The sequence below is a fragment of the Coregonus clupeaformis genome, chromosome 12, assembly GCF_020615455.1.
Source record: "Coregonus clupeaformis isolate EN_2021a chromosome 12, ASM2061545v1, whole genome shotgun sequence".
Classification (NCBI taxonomy): Eukaryota; Metazoa; Chordata; class Actinopteri; order Salmoniformes; family Salmonidae; genus Coregonus; species Coregonus clupeaformis.
Genome location: NC_059203.1, coordinates 56,903,179 through 56,928,142, shown reverse-complemented (window position 1 = coordinate 56,928,142; position 24,964 = coordinate 56,903,179). Strand labels below are relative to the sequence as shown.

The following is a 24,964-nucleotide window of genomic DNA, read 5'->3' as shown; positions in this document are numbered from 1 at the left end:
GTAATAGAAATAAGGCCATGCTCATTTAAAAAATGATCGTCCTCCCTCATCTTAAACGGCACCGACCACCACTGGTGTCCACATACTTTTGGTCAAGTAGTGTACAAGCCGTGATGGCGCAGTTAAAATTTAGACGCTTTGTATTAGGCCAGAAAAACGAGTATTCCTTTTTTAATTTATCAAAATATGGGAAACGGCTGGATTAGCTCATCAGTAACCTGAAGAGTGTAGTAGTTGTTATGATTGAGCACGGACGACTGCGCCATCTGATCTTGTTTCTCAAAGGAAAGAGGAATGTTTTAGAGATGCTACCAAACAGCACCTTAAAGCACAAGATCTGGGACGTACGAGAGGACATTTAATTGTGGTTAGATTACCAATTATTAAAATGCCAATGCAGTTACTTGGAAAGTGTGATCAGCATACCTTTAGTGGAAACATTTTAGATACAGAGTATGATGCAACAGTGGAAGACATTAGAAAATCAGATGACATTTATGAGTTTAGAATCAAAAAAGATTAAACTAGTGAAATGCCCTGGTTGCACTAATGGTCGGAATATCAGGAAAACCGTATAAAACGTGTCCCTGTTTGTGCAAAGGATCTGGAAGGATTATTATTATTATTTTTACACATTTATTATTAGCAGCGAGGATGGGAGTGTGTGCTGGTGGCCGGGTAAAGTACTTAGTTCTAAAGGAGGCACATTTGTAATAGACTATGAAGAAGAGGATGATGAAGATGTGAGTAGTTCTGTTGCAGAATATATACTTCTCTCCGATTAGTATGAAAACGAGGTTAGGATTCTTTCATAGATGTGTTCATCTGGGCCCGTATCTACAAAGCATCTCACAGTAGGATCGCTGATCTAGGATCAGTTTTGCCTTTTAGATCTGTGAAGAACCTCAATCTAGAAGGGGGGCTGAGTATGAGAGGGTGGACGTATGAATGTTTGTGTTGATCATTTATTCTACTGGCCAGTATCATTTCATCAACGTACAGTTATATGCAGACTTTCATCATTTCACCCTGATCCGCTATTCTTAAGTATTTGTATGAATGGGAGATATTATGTTAATCTGTTGTGCTATCATTTTGTTCTTGCTTTGTTTCCTCTCACTCCTCCCTCTGAAGAGCTGCACCTGTGACCAGTGGGGATTGTATATAGTGGGGTGATATGGGGTGGGGCTATAATGAATAAGATTATACAGTGAGGGAAAAAAGTATTTGATCCCCTGCTGATTTTGTACGTTTGCCCACTGACAAAGACATGATCAGTCTATAATTTTAATGGTAGGTTTATTTGAAAAGTGAGAGACAGAATAACAACAAAAAAATCCAGAAAAACGCATGTCAAAAATGTTATAAATTGATTTGCATTTTAATGAGGGAAATAAGTATTTGACCCCTCTGCAAAACATGACTTAGTACTTGGTGGCAAAACCCTTGTTGGCAATCACAGAGGTCAGATGTTTCTTGTAGTTGGCCACCAGGTTTGCACACATCTCAGGAGGGATTTTGTCCCACTCCTCTTTGCAGATCTTCTCCAAGTCATTAAGGTTTCGAGCCTGACGTTTGGCAACTCAAACCTTCAGCTCCCGCCACAGATTTTCTATGGGATTAAGGTCTGGAGACTGGCTAGGCCACTCCAGGACCTTAATGTGCTTCTTCTTGAGCCACTCCTTTGTTGCCTTGGCCGTGTGTTTTGGGTCATTGTCATGCTGGAATACCCATCCACGACCCATTTTCAATGCCCTGGCTGAGGGAAGGAGGTTCTCACCCAAGAACTGACGGTACATGGCCCCGTCCATCGTCCCTTTGATGCAGTGAAGTTGTCCTGTCCCCTTAGCAGAAAAACACCCCCAAAGCATAATGTTTCCACCTCCATGTTTGACGGTGGGGATGGTGTTCTTGGGGATATAGGCAGCATTCCTCCTCCTTCAAACACGGCGAGTTGAGTTGATGCCGAAGAGCTCGATTTTGGTCTCATCTGACCACAACACTTTCACCCAGTTCTCCTCTGAATCATTCAGATGTTCATTGGCAAACTTCAAACGGCCCTGTATATGCGCTTTCTTGAGCAGGGGGACCTTGCGGGCGCTGCAGGATTTCAGTCCTTCACGGCGTAGTGTGTTACCAATTGTTCTCTTGGTGACTATGTTCCCAGCTGCCTTGAGATCATTGACAAGATCCTCCCATGTAGTTCTGGGCTGATTCCTCACCGTTCTGATGATCATTGTAACTCCAAGAGGTGAGATCTTGCATGGAGCCCCAGGCCGAGAGAGATTGACAGTTCTTTTGTGTTTCTTCCATTTGCGAATAATCGCACCAACTGTTGTCACCTTCTCACCAAGCTGCTTGGCGATGGTCTTGTAGCCCATTCCAGCCTTGTGTAGGTCTAAAATCTTGTCCCTGACATCCTTGGAGAGCTCTTTGGTCTTGGCCATGGTGGAGAGTTTGGAATCTGATTGATTGATTGCTTCTGTGGACAGGTGTCTTTTATACAGATAACAAACAGATTAGGAGCACTCCCTTTTAGTGTGCTCCTAATCTCAGCTCGTTACCTGTATAAAAGACACCTGGGAGCCAGAAATCTTTCTGATTGAGAGGGGGTCAAATACTTATTTCCCTCATTAAAATGCAAATCAATTTATAACATTTTTGACATGCGTTTTTCTGGATTTTTTTGTTGTTATTCTGTCTCTCACTGTTCAAATAAACCTACCATTAAAATTATAGACTGATCATTTATTTGTCATTGGGCAAACGTACAAAATCAGCAGGGGATCAAATACTTTTTTCCCTCACTATGTCCTTTCAACAGATTCAAACCAAATATGCTATCCCATGTAACCACTTTTGGATACAGTGCTTTCGGAAAGTATTCAGACCCCTTGACTTTCTCCACATTTTGTTACGTTACAGACTTACTCTAAATTGATTAAATCGTTTTTTCCCTCATCAATCTACACACAATACCCCATAATGACAAAGCAGAAACAGGTTTGTAGAAATGTTTGCAAATTTATTAAAACAAAAAAACAGAAATATTACATTTACATAGGTATTCAGACCCTTTACTCAGTACTTTGTTGAAGCACCTTTGGCAGTGATTACAGCCTCGAGTCTTCTTGGGTATGATGCTACAAGCGTCGCACACCTGTATTTGGGGCGTTTCTCCCATTTTTCGATCCTCTCAAGCTCTGTCAGGTTGGATGGGGAGTGTCGCTGCACAGCCATTTTCAGGTCTCTCCAGAGATGTTTGATCGGGTTGAAGTCCGGGCTCTGGCTGGGCCACTCAAGGACATTCAGAGACATGTCCCGAAGCCACTCCTGCGTTGTCTTGGCTGTGTGCTTACATTGTCCTGTTGGAAGGTGAACCTTCGCCCCAGCCTGAGGTCCTGAGCGCTCTGTAGCAGGTTTTCATCAAGGATCTCTCTGTACTTTGCTCCGTTCATCTTTTCCTCAATCCTGACTAGTATCCCAGTCCCTGCCGCTGAAAAACATCCCCACAGCATGATGCTGCCACCACAATGCTTCACCGTAGGGATGGTGCCAGGTTTCCTCCAGATGTGACGCTTTGCATTCAGGCCAAAGAGTTCAATCTTGGTTTCATCAGGCCAGAGAATCTTGTTTCTCATGGTCTGAGAGTCCGTTAGGTGCCTTTTGGCAAATCCAAGCAGGCTGTCATGTGCCTTTTACTGAGGAGTGGCTTCAGTCCAAATCATGTCCAATCAATTGAATTGACCACAGGTGGACTCCAATCAAGTTGTAGAAACATCAAGGATGATCAATGGAAACAGGATGCACCTAAGCTCAATTTCGAGTCTCATAGCAAAGGGTCTGAATACTTATGTAAATAAGGTGTTTTTCATTTTTTATAAATGTTCAAAGATTTCCAAAAACTTGCTTTCACTTTGTCATTATGGGGTATTGTGCTTAGACTGATGAGGATTTCTATTTCATATTAACCATTTTAGAATAAGGCTGTAACGTAACAAAATGTGGAAAAAGGGAAGGGTTCTGAATAGTTTCCAAATGCACTGTATAGCAAACAAGTAAATGCATGGGCATCTCGGCCCTCACAGCTAACGTCCATTTGGAGAGCATAAGCTGGGGAGTTTGAGTCGTTCAGTCAGTTTCTAGCAATAGCATAAATTATTTGTTTAACAGTGTTATCTGACAAAAGGTATTGATGTGAGTTTCCGTGCCTCTGCCTCTCCACACATTGTTTCACCATATCAATTGCAGCTGGTAATATCAGTCTCTGCTATAGTGTAGTTTCATAGCGTAGCGGACCTAGCCGTTCACCGTGGGAATGATTCAAGTGCAACTGTCAAGTGCGGCCTTTTCCCATGACCTAAGGGCATCTCGTTGAATTTTATCTTTTAGATTTGAATAATTTTAATTTCGATTAAGGTTAACCACATTACAATGATTGAGATACAAAGACAATATTATAATATACACTACCGGTCAAAAGTTTTAGAAATTTATTTTTACTATTTTCTACATTGTAGAATAATAGTGAAGACATCAAAACTATGAAATAACACATATGGAATCATGTAGTAACCAAAACCCAGTGATACAGAGCGGTCTCGTGATATTTGGCCTGGTATCACAGTCTGAAAATAGGCACACTTTCTTGCAGTTGTCAAGATCCCCCCCCCCCCATATATGGGTTATATCCAGGACGAGTCCTCTATTTAAGCTTGTAATAATCATGGTCGAATTACCGACCGACGGCCCCATTGATTTTGTTAGTAACGCTCACTCAGATATATTAAAAACAGCAAACATTTCTCTCCACCCTATGGAAAAATTTGTAGAATTGCAGGAAATTAACTCAAAAGCCACTGTGCCCCCCCACCCCATGATGAGTCCCGATTTTTTGTGGCCCCCACCCCCATCTAAGTTGCCCATCCCTGATCTATCTCTATCACAACATGCACAACTAAAATATAAAGTCATTTTCTTCAAAGGTGCCAAAATTAGCTATTACATTATTTTATGACTAAATTCAACACTGACCTCCATAGAAAAATTCCTCACGTCGGCTTATTTTCGTGGACAGATTTTGGACTGAGTAAAACCTCTCGCATCGCCTTTTCCTCTCCGGTTTAACCGATAAAAAGATAGCTAGCTAGTAGCTAGCAGATGGTTGATCATATGGGCAATGCCTACTCACAAGCTTCTCGCTTAAACTAGCTGCTGCTAGCAGTATGTTGAGAAATGAATACCCCTTCACTTGATGAAAGTTGAAAGTCATCTTTTATTGCACAATAAAAGATCACATACCATGTTCTGAATTATGTGATTGGTCCACAAGGGAATACTGGAGCTAGTCAACAAAAAAATGTAATCCACAACTTAATGTAGCTTACGTCAGCCAGTACTTTTCTTTTGTAGCATGATGTTCCCACACACAGTGCACTTGGTTCAATGTAGCTTTACAGTAAACTCATTTAGTGAACACTGGCTTTGACTGTATGAGCCTGAAAACAAATGTCCTAATCTGTCAACGGTTCTTATGCAAGCAGCTGTTGAACAGAAACTTGAAGCATGCATGCAGACACACACAGTCAGAGTGGTCTGCCATCTCTGCAACTTGGATTGTGGCAATTTTCTGGGCCTATATAACCAGCATGTCCAGGCATGCAATCACAACACACATAGCATGGCATTGGAAAGCCAGAGCCTGCATCTTTCCTCTGACATGCAAATACTTAACAGAATGTATGTATAGGGCCTAGTGTCTGACCTGACTGCAGAAATAGGTTATAGTACAATTCAGCCAAAAGTTCACACTGATACAATTGACCTTATCCCAAATGACCCACAATCTATGGCACATGTTAAGTGCGTTACACTTTTTTCAGGAAAAGTTATAACATTTATGTATTTTAAACTATTCTCGCCACAGGTGATGGCAGAAAAGATACAACAAACATTCTAAAATGTCAAACGAGCCAGCAAGCTGACTGTTGTCCCTCTGAACCCTGACGTTTCACACCAGGCATAAACATGAAAATGCTTAGACAAGACTTGTACAAGAAATACACGACTTGAAATCAAATCTGACCTTTCCATAAATTACCAAAGACTAACTGAAAAGAAAACACAGTAAAACGTGTTCAGAACATGAAGACTGAATAAATATTAATTGACCAACTGTAGTCACATACTGCACCAATTAGTTGTTTTTCAAGTTTTCACATACAAGCGAAGTAATAGAAAATGGATGAGGGCTGGTGTGTTGAGATCTAATAATCTACTTTATATTCCCCAAAACAGATTACTTGTCTATCTGAAGACACATTACTCAGCCAATGGTAGTGGAATATTGGATCCAACATGCAGAATAGGTCAACAATTGGATGAGCATAGGTTTTAACATCACATCCACTTCAGTTGTATACATACTGTGCACCCTTGATGTCTTTACGAAAACTGAAGGCCTGTTAAGTGAATATAAGCATATGAAAAGCTTGTTGTTTGAGTGAAACAAGGGGACACTCAGACATGATCAATAAGGAATTGCATGGCACCCTTCACATTGATTACATTAGATAAGTTTGGAATAGGTTCAGGGATGTTTCGCATTAGTGACTTCAGCCTAGATTATCTACATACATTTTGTAATCAGCGGAAGTTTGACAAATGAAGAGAAAATATCAAACCAAATCTCAGAGGCACTGATGAGAAAACAGTAATAATTAGTTGTTCTCCATTGTGCTTTGGAAGATTGATTGAGTCACTTTTTGGAGTAAGTGAATTGGACCATAAAGATAACTTGAGTAGATTATCTTATAACACTGCAGTGACTGATACCACCAAATGCCAAATCCTGGTTTTGCACATTACCAAGGCATGTATGCATACAACTGAAGGGGCATTTCAAACAAACTAAACAAAATACTTTTGATATATAACTTCCAATATGGAGATGTAACAAAACATCTATATATAAAACACTAGCTAAATAAGGCATTTTACTTTTAATATAATCAACTAAGTTGAAAGAAAAATAATGTCATATTTGGTGAAAGTTTGGCAAAGCAAAACAAATAAATTATATAGTCACAAGTTGTGACAAGGCAACAATAACTTGTCTTCCAACAAAGAAAGGTGACGCTAGAGCAAGACAAGTGGTAGAAATACAGCTCTAGAAAAAAATGTAACCCATGGGACAGGTTGTGTAAGTGTGCGCATGCATGCACACATACACAAATAAAATATGAATAGACAGAATACAGGTACAGGTAAACATTCACCAAAAAGGACACCGTTTTTTTTTTTTTTTTTTGCACAAACAAAAAGTTAAGTCAAGTTGTTATGCGTAGAAGCTAAGTCTAAAACAAATATCCCAAAAAACAGACCCTGTTGTAAAATTGAGAATAAAATCAGCTTTTGCATCCATTTAGGGTAGTACAGTATGTTAAATACAAGAAACACTGGTACTGATTTTGCCATTTCCCCCTAATGTCGAGGGACAAAATGGAGAAAACTAAAAACGTGGTGTGCTTGTAAACAAAAGTGACAGCAATATACAGCTAAATAGATTTACATTTAACATTCTGAGTATGACCTAGTCAACAGGAGCTTAAAATGCTTCTAAGGAAAGAAAAGGAGACCACGAAGCCTTTAAAACAACGAGGCACTCCGCCACTGCTTTACATACAGTATCTGTGATCAAACAACTAACTTTTCCCTATCACTGGAAAGGTGGATGGGAATGGACAGATTCTTTTTACATTTTGCACACCCCACACCACCCCTCTCCCTTAGTGAAGTACCGTCTGTGTGCTTGTCCCTCACCGGTGAGGCACTGGCTCTCTCAACAGAGCTCTCTGTGACAGACTTGTCTATGGCACTTCTTCCCTGCTCCCCGCACTGACACAGCTGACCATACCCCAAAGTGACCTTTCTGAGATGTTTTTATTGTATTTATTTTTTAAAGCATTATAAAAACTCTGGATTATTCTTTGCCTTCCGTTATAAGCAATCTTTTATTTTTTGTAGCCGTCGTACTCAATATGTGTTCTCTCGATCAGTTATACTACCATCATTGTTTTCTCCAAATCTGTTTTACACACTTTTGTTGGTCTATTTCCTTTTGAAAAATGTTTATATAGCATTAACAAGACAAACCAAATAGGGATGGACAAAAGCTGTCCTATAGAGAACTTCTCAGCAGCAGTTATGCTTCTTCTCAAACTTGGGGCTGCAAGCTACCTTGCATGTATTGATATAAAAATGATATACCGATTAATAAATTATTATATTCAACACATTTTGAAGGACCTTCAAATAAAATTGCCATTAGTTTTAGGCTTTCGGGACATGAAACAACTGTAGGGGGATATTCACATTCCTTAACACCATCAAGTGAACTGAAGGGACAGTAATCACTAGACGGCTACATCCTTCTTGGTTGTGATCATTACGCACCAAATGGATAAAAAAAACTGACAAACAGGGTGGGACTCCTTGATAAGAAACACACATTTACCGTTTGACAATGTTCTCCATTGCATGCCCTAATGAACACAACCCAAAATCCTTCTCCTCTTCAGTCAAAAAGGCCCCCAGCTTTACCTTTTTGCAACCAGGACATACCAGGCATCTTAAAGTGCCACGATCATGACGCAGCAGACCGTCAAGGATGCTTGAATTGTTACAACCATGTAACACAGTTGCGCAATTCCTCCCTTCGCTTGCAAGTGTGTGTTTGCATCTCTTTCATGAAGTTCTTGACTGGAGCATGTGTGGGGATATACAGTATAAGATAATCACACATTTGCTACAGGGCAGGAGCGCTATAAAAAATAAGTGGATAAAAGTATTTACATAAAAATTAAGTTACTTACACACCACAAACGTAACACTGTTGCACAGTAAGAAAGAGGAGGGAGAAGAAGTCTATTGTGAATCCTCTGCCCCCCTTGACTCTCTCTCCTCCTCAGGCAGTTTTTCCTCCTCAATCACGCTATTCTCCTCCGATCCTCTCTCCTCTTCAACGCTCTTCTTGGGGTTTACCTCTGGAGGATCATGGGAGTCGTGTCCCGTGCCCTCCTCCTGAATGTTGTCCTCCATCTGCTCCCTTGCCTCCGGCCCGGCCTGGTCAGCCGTGCTCTCCCCAGTCTGGCCATCACTGGGTTTTTTCGGAGGTCCACTGTCCGTCTGTAAGTGGCTGTGTCTGCCTGCCTCCTCCACCACCACCACCCCTTCCTCCCTTGTTCTTTTCTTCCTCTTTGGGCTGCCGGAGGAGTCTGCAGGCGGCATACCTGGCAGCGCCATGATGCCCCCGTGCGGGAGGAACATGTGAGGGTACAGCAGTCCATGGGACATCCCCGGAACGAGGAAAGGGTTGAAGGCCAGGTGGCTGCCGCTGCTACTGCCGACGCCACTGCTGCTGCTGGTTGCCGCGGTGGTGGTGATGGCCGCGATGCTGTGGCTGCCCATCGCACCTTGCTGCTTGTCCTCCCTCTTTCTCTCTGTGCCAGGCTGAATGCCGGAGCCCTCGGCCCCTGTGCTCGAAGATGCCTGGCTGGGGCCTCGGGAGGGGCTACTGGCCGCTGAGGAGGAGGCCGTAGTGGTGGTAACTGCAGCCAAGGAGGAGGTGGTGGTAGCGGAGCAGGTGGGCGGCTGCCCCTTCAGTCCCTGAACGCTGAACATGTGGGGGGCGCCGTGTATGCCGTGGAGCATCATGGGCAGCATGCTCAGGCCATTCTTTGCGTCCTCGCCGGCAGACACAGCAAAGCCATGGGGGAATCCCATCAAGCCTGTGAGTGGGATGCCCTGGACATTGTGAAGGTTCTGGAGGCTGACCAGGTCCATGCTACCGATCAGGCCGCCGTTCATAAAGAGCGGGCCCATAGGCGACTCAGAGAGGAGGGGCTTGGGCATTTCGCCGCGGGGACGACGGCCCCGTCGGCGGGGCCCCTGGTCGCGGCACACGGGCTCAGTGAGGATGCGGGTGAACTTGCCCTCGGGAAGAAAGCCCTGGAAACGCAAGGCATTAGCTTGAGGAAAATGCAGTAAGTGGATTTGAATGACATCTGTAGTCTTTGTGAGGCAGTAGGTTCTGACAACTGCACTATTCAAGATGATTAAATGCCTAATTAAAAATGGAAGCATTCTAATGAAACTATTTGATGGGACATTTGTGGATAAGAGAGAGTGAAAATGCCATACTACTCACAGAGTGTTTCACTACATCTGCCCAGTCGGGTGCCACGCAGTACTCAGTATTCGCATCCAGCCATCGGGAGAGCTCCTTGATTGCTGGAGCCATAGCACCCCCAAGCTACAGCACAGAAAAATACAGCCCTCAATGAGTTGTTGTACACACACACACACATACCATAAATATAAATGATGCATATGTGTATAATTCAGGCTGTTATCTTGTCAAAGCATGTCAAACATTTATTACATTTAATGCACATTTTGTTATGCTATGTCTTATCAAAGGAGTGTATTCAATCAATGTGAAGGAGCACAGTTGGGTGGGGAGAAGTGTCTTCATTCACCTGTTAACCATGGATAAAGAAATGCCAGTAGCTAGGTAAAAATACATCTGTCGAAAGATTTAAACGAATATTGTAGTATTTGCAAAAAAAATATGCACATTTTAACGGCAGCTGTGTTTCCATCAAACTGTGTTTTTGTGAATAAAAAAAGCTCTGTGTAATGACAACGTGCACATAAAAAACTCTGTTGTATAACTTTTTGATTTACCCAATAAAAAAATAGAACCTCTAATGTGTTTCCATCCCATTTTTACCTCTGTCGATGGTTTTGCCACAAAAAGTATTGCGATAAACAGCAAATGCACACTCTGGTCTGGTGTAGCCAACAGCTCGCAGACAGGGTACAGTGCAGTGGGTGATGAGATTATTGATAAGAGCAAGATAATATTTATTTGTCAACTGGCAGCCAAACTCCAATCCTCATTGTCACCAGCATACAAATTATGACCCTCAAACTTTATTTGAAATTAGCATCAAGCTCAGCATGCACTTTCACCACCCTGTTAAGTTCATCATACTGCATTGCTAGGAGCTAGTAACATAAGCATTTTGCTGCACCCGCTATAACATCTACTAAATGGTGTATGCGACCAATACACTTTGATTTGATAACCTATTTCATCTGTAGCCTAATAAACTGTGCATGCTTTTCCAAGTTGTTGTGGGAGGACCGCACAACAAAGCGTCGCATGACTGCAAGTTTACTGTGACATGATGGTTATTCTATCAACAATTGCGCAAAAAAGTGTATCCACCGCCATTTGTCACATACAGTGGGGAGAACAAGTATTTGATACACTGCCGATTTTGCAGGTTTTCCTACTTACAAAGCATGTAGAGGTCTGTAATTTTTTATTATAGGTACACTTCAACTGTGAGAGATGGAATCTAAAACAAAAATCCATAAGATCACATTGTATGATTTTTAAGTAATTAATTTGCATTTTATTGCATGACATAAGTATTTGATCACCTACCAACCAGTAAGAATTCCGGCTCTCACAGACCTGTTAGTTTTTCTTTAAGAAGCCCTCCTGTTCTCCACTCATTACCTGTATTAACTGCACCTGTTTGAACTCGTCACCTGTATAAAAGACACCTGTCCACACTCTCAATCAAACAGACTCCAACCTCTCCACAATGGCCAAGACCAGAGAGCTGTGTAAGGACATCAGGGATAAAATTGTAGACCTGCACAAGGCTTGGATGGGTTACAGGACAATAGGCAAGCAGCTTGGTGAGAAGGCAACAACTGTTGGCGCAATTATTAGAAAATGGAAAAAGTTCAAGATGACGGTCAATCACCCTCGGTCTGGGGCTCCATGCAAGATCTCACCTCGTGGGGCATCAATGATCATGAGGAAGGTGAGGGATCAGCCCAGAACTACACGGCAGGACCTGGTCAATGACCTGAAGAGAGCTGGGACCACAGTCTCAAAGAAAACCATTAGTAACACACTATGCCGTCATGGATTAAAATCCTACAGCGCACGCAAGGTCCCCCTGCAAAGCCAGCGCATGTCCAGGCCCGTCTGAAGTTTGCCAATGACCATCTGGATGATCCAGAGGAGGAATGGGAGAAGGTCATGTGGTCTGATGAGACAAAAATATAGCTTTTTGGTCTAAACTCCACTCGCCGTGTTTGGAGGAAGAAGAAGGATGAGTACAACCTTTGCTTTTCTGCAAAGGGGACAGGACGACTGCACCGTATTGAGGGGAGGATGGATGGGGCCATGTATCGCGAGATCTTGGCCAACAACCTCCTTCCCTCAGTAAGAGCATTGAAGATGGATTGTGGCTGGGTCTTCCGGCATGACAACGACCCGAAACACACAGCCAGGGCAACTAAGGAGTGGCTCCGTAAGAAGCATCTCAAGGTCCTGGAGTGGCCTAGCCAGTCTCCAGACCTGAACCCAATAGAAAATCTTTGGAGGGAGCTGAAAGTCCGTATTGCCCAGCGACAGCCCTGAAACCTGAAGGATCTGGAGAAGGTCTGTATGGAGGAGTGGGACAAAATCCCTGCTGCAGTGTGTGCAAACCTGGTCAAGACCTACAGGAAACATATGATCTCTGTAATTGCAAACAAAGGTTTCTGTACCAAATATTAAGTTCTGCTTTTCTGATGTATCAAATACTTATGTCATGCAATAAAATGCAAATTAATTACTTAAAAATCATACAATGTGATTTTCTGGATTTTTTTTTTAGATTCCGTCTCTCACAGTTGAAGTGTACCTATGATAAAAATTACAGACCTCTACATGCTTTGTAAGTAGGAAAACCTGCAAATTTGGCAGTGTATCAAATACTTGTTCTCCCCACTGTATCTATTTCACCGACAAAAAAATGATCCACCCGTCGAACGTATTTTGTTTATGAAAAATAGGAAAGTTTAGCCACAATTTGCTGTTTCCATCAGGCCTCTCGTGAGTTTTTTTTTATCCGACAGGTACTTTACTCTCATAAGAATTTTGGGATGGTTAATATCAGTGTGCTTCAGTGTTCAGTGCTTGTGCATCAGTGTTGGTGTGTGTGTGTGTGTTTGAGTCAAAATAGTTACCCTACGGCCAGTGCCCCTATGAACCACGGGGACCCTCTCCTCCCCTGTTAGGGAGTTGACGTCCAGCTTGGTTGGGTCTTTGCAGCGATGCCGCCGCTGCTTGGGCCGCTCCACAAAGCTGTGCAAAATCGCTGCGCCAGGAGACTGAAACCCAAGATTTGGCAAGAAAAGCACACTACTCCAAATGATATTCACTTACTATAAAACCTTACTATAAAATCAGCTGGTGAGTTGAACCCTCTTAACAGAAACGTTCTCAAAGTTAACAAGTTTTTCAGAAATCCCAGTTCCCTCCTGCTTATTCCCTCTTGATTCCAGGAATCCTCCAATGGAGAGGGAATCCTCCAACTGGGATTTCACAAAAGAAAAGGGAATTTGGACAATGGATAAGATGAATGTGCATGGAGGATCAACTCACCGGTGCGAAAGTGGGCACCTCCATGTTGTAGTTGGGATTCTGTCGCAGCCATTCCATCAAGCTCTTGTTGGCAGCCTCTCTGTCGATGGCCACCACCTCTGACTGGGTGGGGGTGGAGGTTCCCGGGGGCCGCTCCGGTGGGGAGGAGGTGGACGACACTGCAGAATGGCTGATGACTTCTACCCTGCCCTGTAGAGGAAAAAACACAGGGAAACAAACAGGTGTCTTTGATTCCCAACTCAATTCTAGTATGAAGCGCTAGTGATTAGTGTTGCACGGTATAACGAAACTCTGTACTTTTTCGATACTAGAACATTAAAAATGGTTCGGTACTAGATTATCTTTTTTTACTTCGGTACTTCTGTCAATTGTGTCTCACGTCGCATACTGATTGAGAGGATCAAGTTTGTCTATCATTGCAGCCAATGTCCCACGAGCACAGCGTGCCTCTTGCCTGCTCCACTTACTCATTGCTAGAGCACTGAGAGTGTCTTGGCTTTAACAGGTTAGCTCTCCACTCATGCTGCACAGAAGTTAACACACTTGAATAATTTTAAAACTAAAAGATACTGGTAGCTTCCAGCTTTGTAGGCTAACTTTCTGTGCAAGTTACAGCTGAACTGACATCAATTCAAAATCCTAGTATAATAAAAATAAAACGCAAAATATGCTGATTTCAAAGCTTATTGTCACCAAAAACGTAATTAATTCACAATCGTCTCTCCCTCAAGTCCAAAGATAATGTAGCGACCCTGGCTTATAAGCGCGGATATCGACTCTGCCACTGGAGCATGCTTTTGTGGCACAGTCGATTTCCGCTGGGCTACCGGCCAGAAGGTTGAGGGTTCGTGCCGCACCCCCTGCCTGTTTCATTACATTGGTGTCAGAAGTGACATTTCATAACTCAAAAGACGTCCAACGATTGAACAGAGCAGTAGCTGAGTTTATCTGTCTGGATCAAGTGCCATTCTGTGACTTTGGCTAATACACCTTTTTTTGCAGTGGTATCGTTTTGATATCGAGTATTGTGATGGTATTGAGTATTGTGATACTAAACCTGGTATCGTGACAACACTACTAGTGATACGCTATTGTACAACCTTGCATACCAATTGCCTCCAAGCACCAAACCACAAGTTAACTTTACTGTCCTTCACCCTGAACTTGGTGGGGGGACAGGTCCACAGTAATTATCATCAAAACCAGGAGGTGCAGAAAACTAGTACCATTAAGCTGGCCCTTTTGCTGTTCACAAAACCAAAAGGAGTTTTGACTTGACAAACCTGTTGTTCCGGCACATGCATTCCTCTGCTCTTGACGAACCCGATGTCAACCGCCTCCACATTTCTCCGTCTGCCTCTCCTCCGGCGCATGATGGCGTCGTCACACCTCAGGTTGCCGTTGACGATTTGGCCAGTGACGGGGTGGATGAGACCTGCCTGCAGGATCCCGGCCATGTCCATCCCCACCGAACCCTGCATGGCACTCTGCATGGCGCCCATGGCGGGCAGTTTTTGGGCACCGGGGTGGTCCTGGTTGCTCATGTGGCCTACAGTGGCTGCCGCTTCGCCCCCAATACCCAGATCCCCGGCCTTGGAGAGGTCCATGGCCGCCTCCTGCCAGCCGTTGAGCAGCAGTGCCCCGCCTCTGTTCGACAGAGTTACGGGCATCTTCTCCCCTGTGTGGTACTGCTTACTGACCACCTCTGCCTCGTACTCAAACGCACGCCTACCCCGCTTTAGTTCGGGCAGATAGGGCGGCGCCACCAACCTCTCCTGCAAGAGAGGCAAGGATGTCAACCTCCAGCCTCCCCGGCTGCATTCCCCGGCATTTCTTGACTTGTACTGAACAGGATGGAAATGGAAGAAGAATGGAAAAATATTAACAATGAATACTGACAATAGACTGGCGAATATCCACAAACACGTCAGAAAATAAGGATTTCAACAACGATGGTTATGAATTATGACGTGAGAAAGGGACAGAAGATGAACATGCACTTGTCACCTTGGGCAGGCGGGTGACAGGCGGGGCTGGGATGTTGAAGTTAAGCCTCTGGGATGGCTGTACCCTGGCTGAGATGACGCCAGCACTCTGGTGCACACTGTTGGGCACATAGGTGTTTTCCAGAGAGCTGGGAGAGTCATACTGCTGGATGGAAGAGGGCCACTTCCCTTTCAAGATGGCGTGACAGATGCTGTCCAGGCGGTTGATGATCACCCGATCCTGCAACGCAAAGGTGCACAAAAAAGCCCCACGCATCATTGCCCTGGTTTCCAGTATATGGCCTAGCTGCAAAGTCAAAATTGGCTATATCGTGAAAATGTACACTACATGACCAAATGTATGTGGACATCTGCTCGTCGAACATCTCATTCCAAAATCATGGGCATTAATATGGAGTTGGTCCCCCCTTTGCTGCTATAACAGCCTCCACTCTTCTGGGAAGGCTTTCCACTAGATATTGGAACATTGCTGCAGGGATTTGCTTCCATTCAGCCACAAGAGCATTAGTGAGGTCGGGCACTGATGTTGAGCGATTAGGCCTGGCTCGCAGTCGGTGTTCCAATTCATCCCAAAGGTGTTTGATAGGGTTAAGGTCAAGGCTCTGTGCAGGCCAGTCAAGTTCTTCCACACCGATCTCAACAAACCATTTCTGTATGGACCTTGGTTTGGGCACGGTGGCATTGTCATGATGAAACACGAAAGGGCATCCCACAAACCATTGCCACAAAGCTGGAAGCACAGAATTGTCTAGAATGCCATTGTATGCTGTAGCGTTAAGATTTCCCTTCACTGGAACTAAGGGGCCTAGCCCGAACCATGAATAACAGCCCCAGAATATTATTCCTCCTCCACCAAACTTTACAGTTGGCACTAAACATTTGGACAGGTAGCGTTCTACCGGCATCCGCCAAACCCAGATTCGTCCGTCGGACTGCCAGATGGTGAAGTGTGATTCTTCACTCCAGAGAACGCTTTTCCACTGCTCCAGCGTCTAATGGCGGTGAGCTTTACACCACTCCAGCTAACGCATGGCATTGAGCACGGCCATGGAAACCCATTTCATGAAGCACCCGACTAACAGTTCTTGTGCCGACGTTGCTTCCAGAGGCAGTTTGGAACTTGGTAGGGAGTGTTGCAACCGAGGAGAGACAATTTTTACATGCTACACGCTTCACCACTCGCCGGTCCCGTTTTGTGAGCTTATGTGGCCTACCACTTCGTGACTGAGTCGTTGTTGCTCCTAGACGTTTCCACTTCACAATAACATAACTTACAATTGACCGGGGCAGCTCTAGCAGGGCAGAAATTTGACGAACTGACTTGTTGGAAAGGTGGCATCCGATGACAGTGCAACGTTGAAAGTCACTCAGCTCTTCAGTTAGGCCATTCTACTGCCAATGTTTGTGTATGGAGATTGCATGGCTGTGTGCTCAATTGTATACACCTGTCAGCAACGGGTGTGGCTGAAATAGCTGAATCCACTAATTTGAAGGGGTGTCCACATACACTATATATACAAAAGTATGATTATGAAAATCTGCTTTTTGGTCTTAATTTAAGGTTAGTGTTCGACATAAGGTTATGGACATATGGTTAAGGATTAGTTTGAAAATCAGATTTTTGGAATAAAATAGTTTTACCCTAATCCGATATTGTCAACCAATTCCCCTTGGCAAACATGAAACAGAAACAGTTTTCAAGGCGGTTGGCAGGTCAACTCCCCGTGTACCGTACCTTTGGCCACTCGGAGAAGGAGTAGAGGGCTTTTTCCTGCAGCAGCTGGGCGATGGTGGGCTCCCGCGTGTCCTGCAGACTGTCAGGCATCTCACACATGGACATGGGGGCTGCAAATTGTGCCACCTCCACATAGCTGTCCACCACAGAGGCTGTGGAGAGAGACAGTGATTCAGTACACAACATCTCAACTACAGGGCATATGGAGGTGGTGATGGAAAGGTCATTTTAAATGCTACATGTTTGAAGCCTGCTAAAACCAAAAACCACAGCAATTTTTAACCATATTTTATTCTGTTATATGGAGTGCAGCTTAACAGCTGTCTAGCTGTAGGCTACCTGGAGTTTTCCAATATACATACAGTACCAGTCAAAAGTTTGGACACACCTACTCATTCAAGGGTTTTTCTTTATTTTTAATATTTTCTACATTGTAGAATAATAGTGAAGACACCAAAACTACGAAATAACACATATGGAATTATGTAGTAACCAAAAAAGTGTTAAACAAATCAAAATATATTTTATATTTGAGATTCTTCACAGTAGCCACCCTTAGCCTTGATGACAGCTTTGCACACTCTTGGCATTCTCCAGCTTCATGAGGTAGTCACCTGGAATGCATTTCAATTAACAGGTGTGCTTTGTTAAAAGTTAATTTGTGGAATTTATTTCCTTCTTAATGTCTTTGAGTCAATCAGTTGTGTTGTGACAAGGAAGGGTTGGTATACAGAAGATAGCCCTGTTTGGTAAAATACCAAGTCCATATTATGGCAAGAACAGCTCAAATAAGCAAAGACAAACGACAGTCCATCATTACTTTAAGACACAAAGGTCAGTCAATCCGGAAAATGTCAAGAACTTTGAAAGTTTCTTCAAGTGCAGTCGCAACAACCATCAAGCGCTATGATGAAACTGGCTCTCAGTAGGACCACCACAGGAAAGGAAGACCCAGAGTTACCTCTGCTGCAGAGGATAAGTTCATTAGAGTTACCAGCCTCAGAAATTGCAGCCCATATAAATGCTTCAGAGTTCATGTCACAGACACATCTCAACGTCAACTGTTCAGAGGGGACTGTGTGAATCAGGCCTTCATGGTCAAATTGCTGCAAAGAAACCACTACTAAAGGACACCAATAAGAAGAAGAGACCTGCTTGGGCCAAGAAACATGAGCAATGGACATTAGACAGGTGGAAATGTGTCCTTTGGTCTGGAGTCCATATTGGACATTTATGGTACCAACCCCTGTGTCATTGTGAGAAGCGGTGTGGGTGAACAGATGATCTCCACATGTGTATTTCCCACCGTAAAGCATGGAAGAGGAGGTGTTATGGTGTGGGGGTGCTTTGCTGGTGACACTGTCTGATTTATTTAGAATTCAAGGCACACTTAACCAGCATGACTACCAAAGCATTCTGCAGCGATACGCCATCCCATCTGGTTTGGGCTTAGTGGGACTATCATTTGTCAACAGGACAATGACCCAACACACCTCCAGGCTGTTTAAGGGCTAATTTACAAAGAAGGAGAGTGATGGACTGCTGCATCAGATGACCTGGCCTCCACAATCCCCGACCTCAACCCAATTGAGATGGTTTGGGATGAGTCGGACAGCAGAGTGAAGGAAAAGCAGCCAACAAGTGCTAAGCATATGTGGGAACTCCTTCAAGACTGTTGGAAAAGCATTCCAGGTGAAGCTGGTTGAGAGAATGCCAAGAGTGTGCAAAGCTGTCATTAAGGAAAAGGGTGGCTACTTTGAAGAATCTCACATATAAAGTTGAAGTCAGTAAAGTTGAAGTCAGAAGTATACATACACTTAGGTTGGAGTCATTAAAACTAGTTTTTCAACCATTTCAGAATTGTCTTGTTAATAAACTATAGTTTTGGCAAGTCAGTTAGGACATCTACTTTGTGCATGAGACAAGTAATTTTTCCAACAATTGTTTACAGACGGATTATTTCACTTATAATTCACTATCACAATTCCAGTGGGTCAGAAGTTTACATACACTAAGTTGACTGTGCCTTTAAACAGCTTGGAAAATTCCAGAAAATGATGTCATGGCTTTAGAAGCTTCTGATAGGCTAATTGACATCATTTGAGTCAATTGGAGGTGTACCTGTGGATGTATTTCAAGGCCTACCTTCAAACTCAGTGTCTCTTTGCTTGACATCATGGGAAAATCAAAAGAAATCAGCGAAGACCTCAGAATTTTATTTAAAATCTCTAAAAGTATGGTTCATCCTTGGGAGCCTGAAGGTACCGTATTCATCTGTACAAACAATAGTACGCAAGCATAAACACCATTGCACAAAGCAGCCGTCATACTGCTCAAGAAGGAGACGCGTTCGGTCACCTAGAGATGAACGTACTTTGGTGCGAAAGTGCTAATCAATCCCAGAACAACAGCAAAGGACCTTGTGAAGATGCTGGAGGAAACAGGTACAAAAGTATCTACAGTGAGGGAAAAAAGTATTTGATCCCCTGCTGATTTTGTACGTTTGCCCACTGACAAAGAAATGATCAGTCAATAATTTTAATGGTAGGTTTATTTGAACAGTGAGAGACAGAATAACAACAAACAAATCCAGAAAAACGCATGTAAAAAATGTTATCAATTGATTTGCAGTTTAATGAGGGAAATAAGTATTTGACCCCTCTGCAAAACATGACTTTGTACTTGGTGGCAAAACCCTTGTTGGCAATCACAGAGGTCAGACGTTTCTTGCAGTTGGCCACCAGGTTTGCACACATCTCAGGAGGGATTTTGTCCCACTCCTCTTTGCAGATCTTCTCCAAGTCATTAAGGTTTCTAGGCTGACGTTTGGCAACTCGAACCATCAGCTCCCTCCACAGATTTTCTATGGGATTAAGATCTGGAGACTGGCTAGGCCACTCCAGGACCTTTATGTGCTTCTTCTTGAGCCACTCCTTTGTTGCCTAGGCCGTGTGGTTTGGGTCATTGTCATCCATTTTCAATGCCCTGGCTGAGGGAAGGAGGTTCTCACCCAAGATTTGACGGTACATGGCCCCGTCCATCGTCCCTTTGATGCGGTGAAGTTGTCCTGTCCACTTAGCAAAAAAACACCACCAAAGCATAATGTTTCCACCTCCATGTTTGACGGTGGGGATGGTGTTCTTGGGGTCATAGGCAGCATTCCGCCTCCTCCAAACACGGAGAGTTGAGATGATGCCAAAGAGCTCGATTTTGGTCTCATCTGACCACAACACTTTCACCCAGTTCTCCTCTGAATCATTCAGATGTTCATTGGCAAACTTCAGACGGTCATGTATATCTGCTGCTGGATTTCAGTCCTTCACGGCATAGTGTGTTACCAATTGTTTTCTTGGTGACAATGGTCCCAGCTGCATTGAGATCATTGACAAGATCCTTCCGTGTAGTTCTGGGCTGATTCCTCACCGTTCTAATGATCATTGCAACTCCACGAGGTGAGATCTTGCATGGAGCCCCAGGCCGAGGGAGATTGACAGGTATTTTGTGTTTCTTCCATATGCGAATAATCGCACCAACTGTTGTCATCTTCTCACCAAGCTGCTTGGCGATGGTCTTGTAGCCCATTCCAGCCTTGTGTAGGTCTACAATCTTGTCCCTGACATCCTTGGAGAGCTCTTTGGTCTTGGCCATGGTGGAGAGTTTGGAATCTGATTGATTTATTGCTTCTGTGGACATGTGTCTTTTATACAGGTAACAAACTGAGATTAGGAGCACTCCCTTTAAGAGTGTGCTTCTAATCTCAGCTCGTTACCTGTATAAAAGACACCTGGGAGCCAGAAATATTTCTGATTGAGAGGGGGTCAAATACTTATTTCCCTCATTAAAATGCAAATCAATTTATAACATTTTTGACATGCGTTTTTCTGGATTTCTGTTTTGTTTTTCTGTCTCTCACTGTTCAAATAAACCTACCATTAAAATTATAGACTGATAATTTCTTTGTCAGTGGGCAAACGTACAAAATCAGCAGGGGATCAAATACTTTTTTCCCTCACTGTATATCCACAGTAAAACAAATCCTATATCGACAGAACCTGAAAGGCCACTCAGCAAGGAAGAAGCCACTGCTCCAAAACCGCCATAAAAGAGCCAGACTACGGTTTGCAACTGCACATGGGGACAAATATCATACTTTTTGGAGAAATGTCCTCTGGTCTGATAGAACTTTGGCCATAATGACCATCGTTATGTTTGGAGGAAAAAGAGGGTGGCTTGTAAGCCAAAGAACACCATCCCAACCATGAAGCTCGGTGGTGGCAGCATCATGCTGCGGGGTGCTTTGCTGCAGGAGGGACTGGTGCACTTCACAAAATAGATGGCATCATGAGGAAGGAAAATTATGTGGATATATTGAAGCAACATCTCAAGACATAAGTCAGGAAGTTAAAGCTTGGTCGCAAATGGGTCATCCAAATGGACAATGACCCCAAGCATACTTCCAAAGTTGTGGCAAAATGGCTTAAGGACAACAAAGTCAAGGTATTGGAGTGGCCATCACAAAGCCCTGACCACAATTCTATAGAAAATTTGTGGGCAGAACTGAAAAAGCGTGTGCGAGCAAGGAGGCCTACAAACCTGACTCAGTTACACCTGCTCTATCAGGAGGAATGGGCCAAAATTCACCCAACTTATTGTGGGAAGCTTGTGGAAGGCTACCCGAAACGTTTGACCCAAGTTAAACAATTTAAAGGCAATGCTACCAAATACTTAGAGTGTTTGTAAACTTCTGACCCACTGGGAATGTGATGAAAGAAATAAAAGCTGAAATAAATCACTCTACTATTATTCTGACATTTCACATCCTTAAAATCCTAACTGACCTAAAACAGGGCATTTTTACTAGGATTAAATGTCAGGAATTGTGAAAAACTGAGTTTAAATGTATTTGACTAAGGTGTATGTAAACTTCCGACTTCAACTGTACGCGCACACACACACTACCTTATTTTTGTCCAGCTCATATAAATATTTTAGATGCATGTAAAACTCTCCCTTCATTACCTGGAGTTTGGGGCCTCTCCTCCTTGATCTCGTCCTTCACGTCCAGCAGCACCTCTGTCTGCTCCAGTTTAGGCGTGAGGACAGTGCTGTCAGGCTCCAGGATGTCCGACTTGCTCTCAGAGCTCTCTGGGTCCAGAGGGAACTCCAGTTTGATCTGTGCCTCTCCCGCCACACGTGGGGACAGTGGTGGCTCAGGCTGGGGCGTGGTGCCTGAGGAGGATGGGGGTAGAGAGTCTGTTGCGTCAACAGTGAGGAGTGTGTGTTCTCTTAAAGTGCTCTCTGCTTCAGCGGGCCCCTCAGAGGCCCCTTCTGGTTCTATGTCGTACTGCTCCTCCAACGGCCCTGCGAATGGTCCTTCTGGTGCTGGGTCTTCACAAAAGTCTTCCAGAGGCCCCTCCACTGGTCCCTCCTCCTGGGAATCCATGGGCGATATCTCCAAGGGTTCTTCAAACTGCCCCTCTAGAAGCCCCTCCTTCCCTGGCCCTAAGGGTGTGTTCCATTCTAAAGTCTCTTCCCCTGGCCTCTCTAGAGCCGCATCACATGACTCCACTGGAGAGCCCATCTCCATCCCATTGCAGGGCTCCTCTTGGAGAGAGTCCTCGCATGGTATACCTGAGGCGTCCAGGCCCTGCTCCAGCCCCACCAGACTCAGACTGTCCCCAGACATCTCCTCTTTGTCAAACTCAAAGGACACATCCCTCTCTGCCTCTCTCTCGTCAGGGCTGGGCATGTGGGCGACGGCGTCCGAGTCGCTCAGCTTGTCCTCTGGCTCCTCGACATCACCCTGGTGGTGGGTGTGCAAGGTCATATGGGACAGCGACAGGTGCGGAGGGGGGATGTAGGGAGGAGGGGGGCTGGCGGAGAGGTTTGTGTGCTCCTCAGCAGGCTCCTCCTCGCTCACACCAATGTTCTTGAACAGTATGAAACTGGAAGGCAGCGGCTCCCCTGGGTCGCTCCGGGACGAGGGGATACCTAGGCAGTCGTCAAGCGCTCCCCCTGCTCCGTCCTCCCTTCCCCCGTCTCCCGGCTGCTCCTCTGTGTCCAGGAACTCTGTCTCAAGGGCTGGTGCCCCCAGGATGGGGTCGGCCTCATTGAACATGCCCACAACATCTGCGGTGCCTACGTGGTCCGTGCTCTCCCAGGGCGCCTGCAGCTCCTGTTCCAGCAAGGGGGCCATAAGGCCAGTCTCTTCCGAGGAGCCCTGCTCGCCCACCAGCACGTCGCTGCGCAGCTTGCCCATGATGATAGGGTCCATGTCGGCTGACTGCTCACCATTCAGCTCCCCCTGCACACCATACGAGTTGAGCATGCTCTGACCGCCCTGCGCTGAGTTGAAGGGGAATCCGTTGCAGGCCTCCTTGGCAGACTTGCAATGGAGGGAATCTGAGGCCAGGCCCTCATGCTGCAGTGAAGCCAGCTCCAATGACTCATCCAGAGGGGGGCAAACCATGAAGCCCTCCCTGGGCACGGACACCATACCTAGCCTGCCACCGGGGTCCATGCCCACTATCTCTGGCGGGTGACCATGGACGTGGATGTTCGGGTGAGAATGAGCGTGGATCGACGAGGAGGGGATGGCTGGGTGACCGTACTCCGGCGGCTGGGGAGAGTGGCATTGGCCGAGGCCCGTCTCGTACAGGCAGTAGGGGTGGTGGTGCGGTGAGGGGGCCATGCCTGCGTGGTGCACACTGGGTTGGTAGCCCTGGTGATTCTCCTTCTGGACATAGTTGCGGTGGGCCTCCAGGAAAGAAAGCTGTGGGTCATTGAGGATGTAGTAGTCAGTGCGGCTGAGGCCATGGCGGGCCGCTCCAATCAGGAGGTCGCGGTCGTGCTTACCACACTCCCACCACACAGGCAGGTAGAGGCTGGGCCGACACAGCTGCAGCCGCGGGCCCAGCAGTGGGTGGCGCAGCACCTGCTCCCTGACCTTGCGCAGTAGCTCGATACGGTAGAGGGTGCGTGCTGCTCGCTCCTCTGTGATGGGCTCCACAAACAGGTTGTGGTCCAGAGGCCCTGACAGACAGAGGAAGAGGGCTTACTTTCGTATCAATTGTATAATTCAAATCACACCATTGCAATGTCACCACTACAGTAGAAATACTACTATCATGTCAAATCTACCCACCATGCTTTTCAAAGCACCGCTAAAATATGCTAAATAGTGAACTCTCCCTTTAAGACACATTCCTTTGGCAGAGACTATTGTTAAAGGTTGAGTAAGTCGTTTTAAAAGGTTGCAGGAGGCATTACTAACCAACAACAGCTGCAAATCCCAATAAAACTACATCACGTAATTACTTTCCTTGCTTGTCTAACTACACCATCTTGAATATAGCAAATACGTTTTGTGGTTCAGAGTGCAGTATTTATTTAATTTCATAGCACATAAGCATGCAAGCACGTTTCTCACTGGCTTTAGCCACAGAGGGGAAAAAGTGGCAAGTGCAGGGTGGTTGCCAAGCAACATGTGCCTCGGAAGGGAGGCAACGTCAGCATAGCGCTACAAATCCCATGACTCTATGCTAGATTCAGGCCGAACAAGTAGCGTGAAAATAATGGTGTTCACAATTGGTCCCATTCAGACAGTTTTTGTGATCTCAGTGCAGTTTGCTTAATTTTTTGTGTAGCGTGAACACTCCAAAAGGAACTCAGACCCCTCAAAAGAGCCCCTGAAGCGAACCGAACTGA

At 44.8% G+C, this 24,964-nt stretch overlaps 1 protein-coding gene across 7 annotated transcripts in view; it reads right to left on the bottom strand.

Moving 5' to 3' along the window:
- Nucleotides 1-5,255: 5,255 nt before the first annotated feature.
- The window catches only part of LOC123492070 (chromodomain-helicase-DNA-binding protein 6-like), a 123,427-nt gene continuing 103,718 nt past the window's right edge, over nucleotides 5,256-24,964 (bottom strand). For 5 of the 7 annotated variants that reach the window (XM_045223990.1, XM_045223985.1, XM_045223988.1 and 2 more), the window contains exons 31-38: nucleotides 22,277-24,289; nucleotides 17,258-17,409; nucleotides 15,524-15,742; nucleotides 14,800-15,360; nucleotides 13,517-13,705; nucleotides 13,099-13,242; nucleotides 10,208-10,312; nucleotides 5,256-10,008 (exon numbers count right to left, since the gene is read on the bottom strand). In XM_045223990.1, coding sequence (XP_045079925.1) covers nucleotides 8,926-10,008; nucleotides 10,208-10,312; nucleotides 13,099-13,242; nucleotides 13,517-13,705; nucleotides 14,800-15,360; nucleotides 15,524-15,742; nucleotides 17,258-17,409; nucleotides 22,277-24,289 — 4,466 coding nt within the window. In that variant the 3' untranslated portion in view covers nucleotides 5,256-8,925. The remainder of the gene's footprint in view (nucleotides 10,009-10,207; nucleotides 10,313-13,098; nucleotides 13,243-13,516; nucleotides 13,706-14,799; nucleotides 15,361-15,523; nucleotides 15,743-17,257; nucleotides 17,410-22,276; nucleotides 24,290-24,964) is intronic. The other 2 variants (XM_045223989.1, XM_045223991.1) reach the window with 2 other exon arrangements.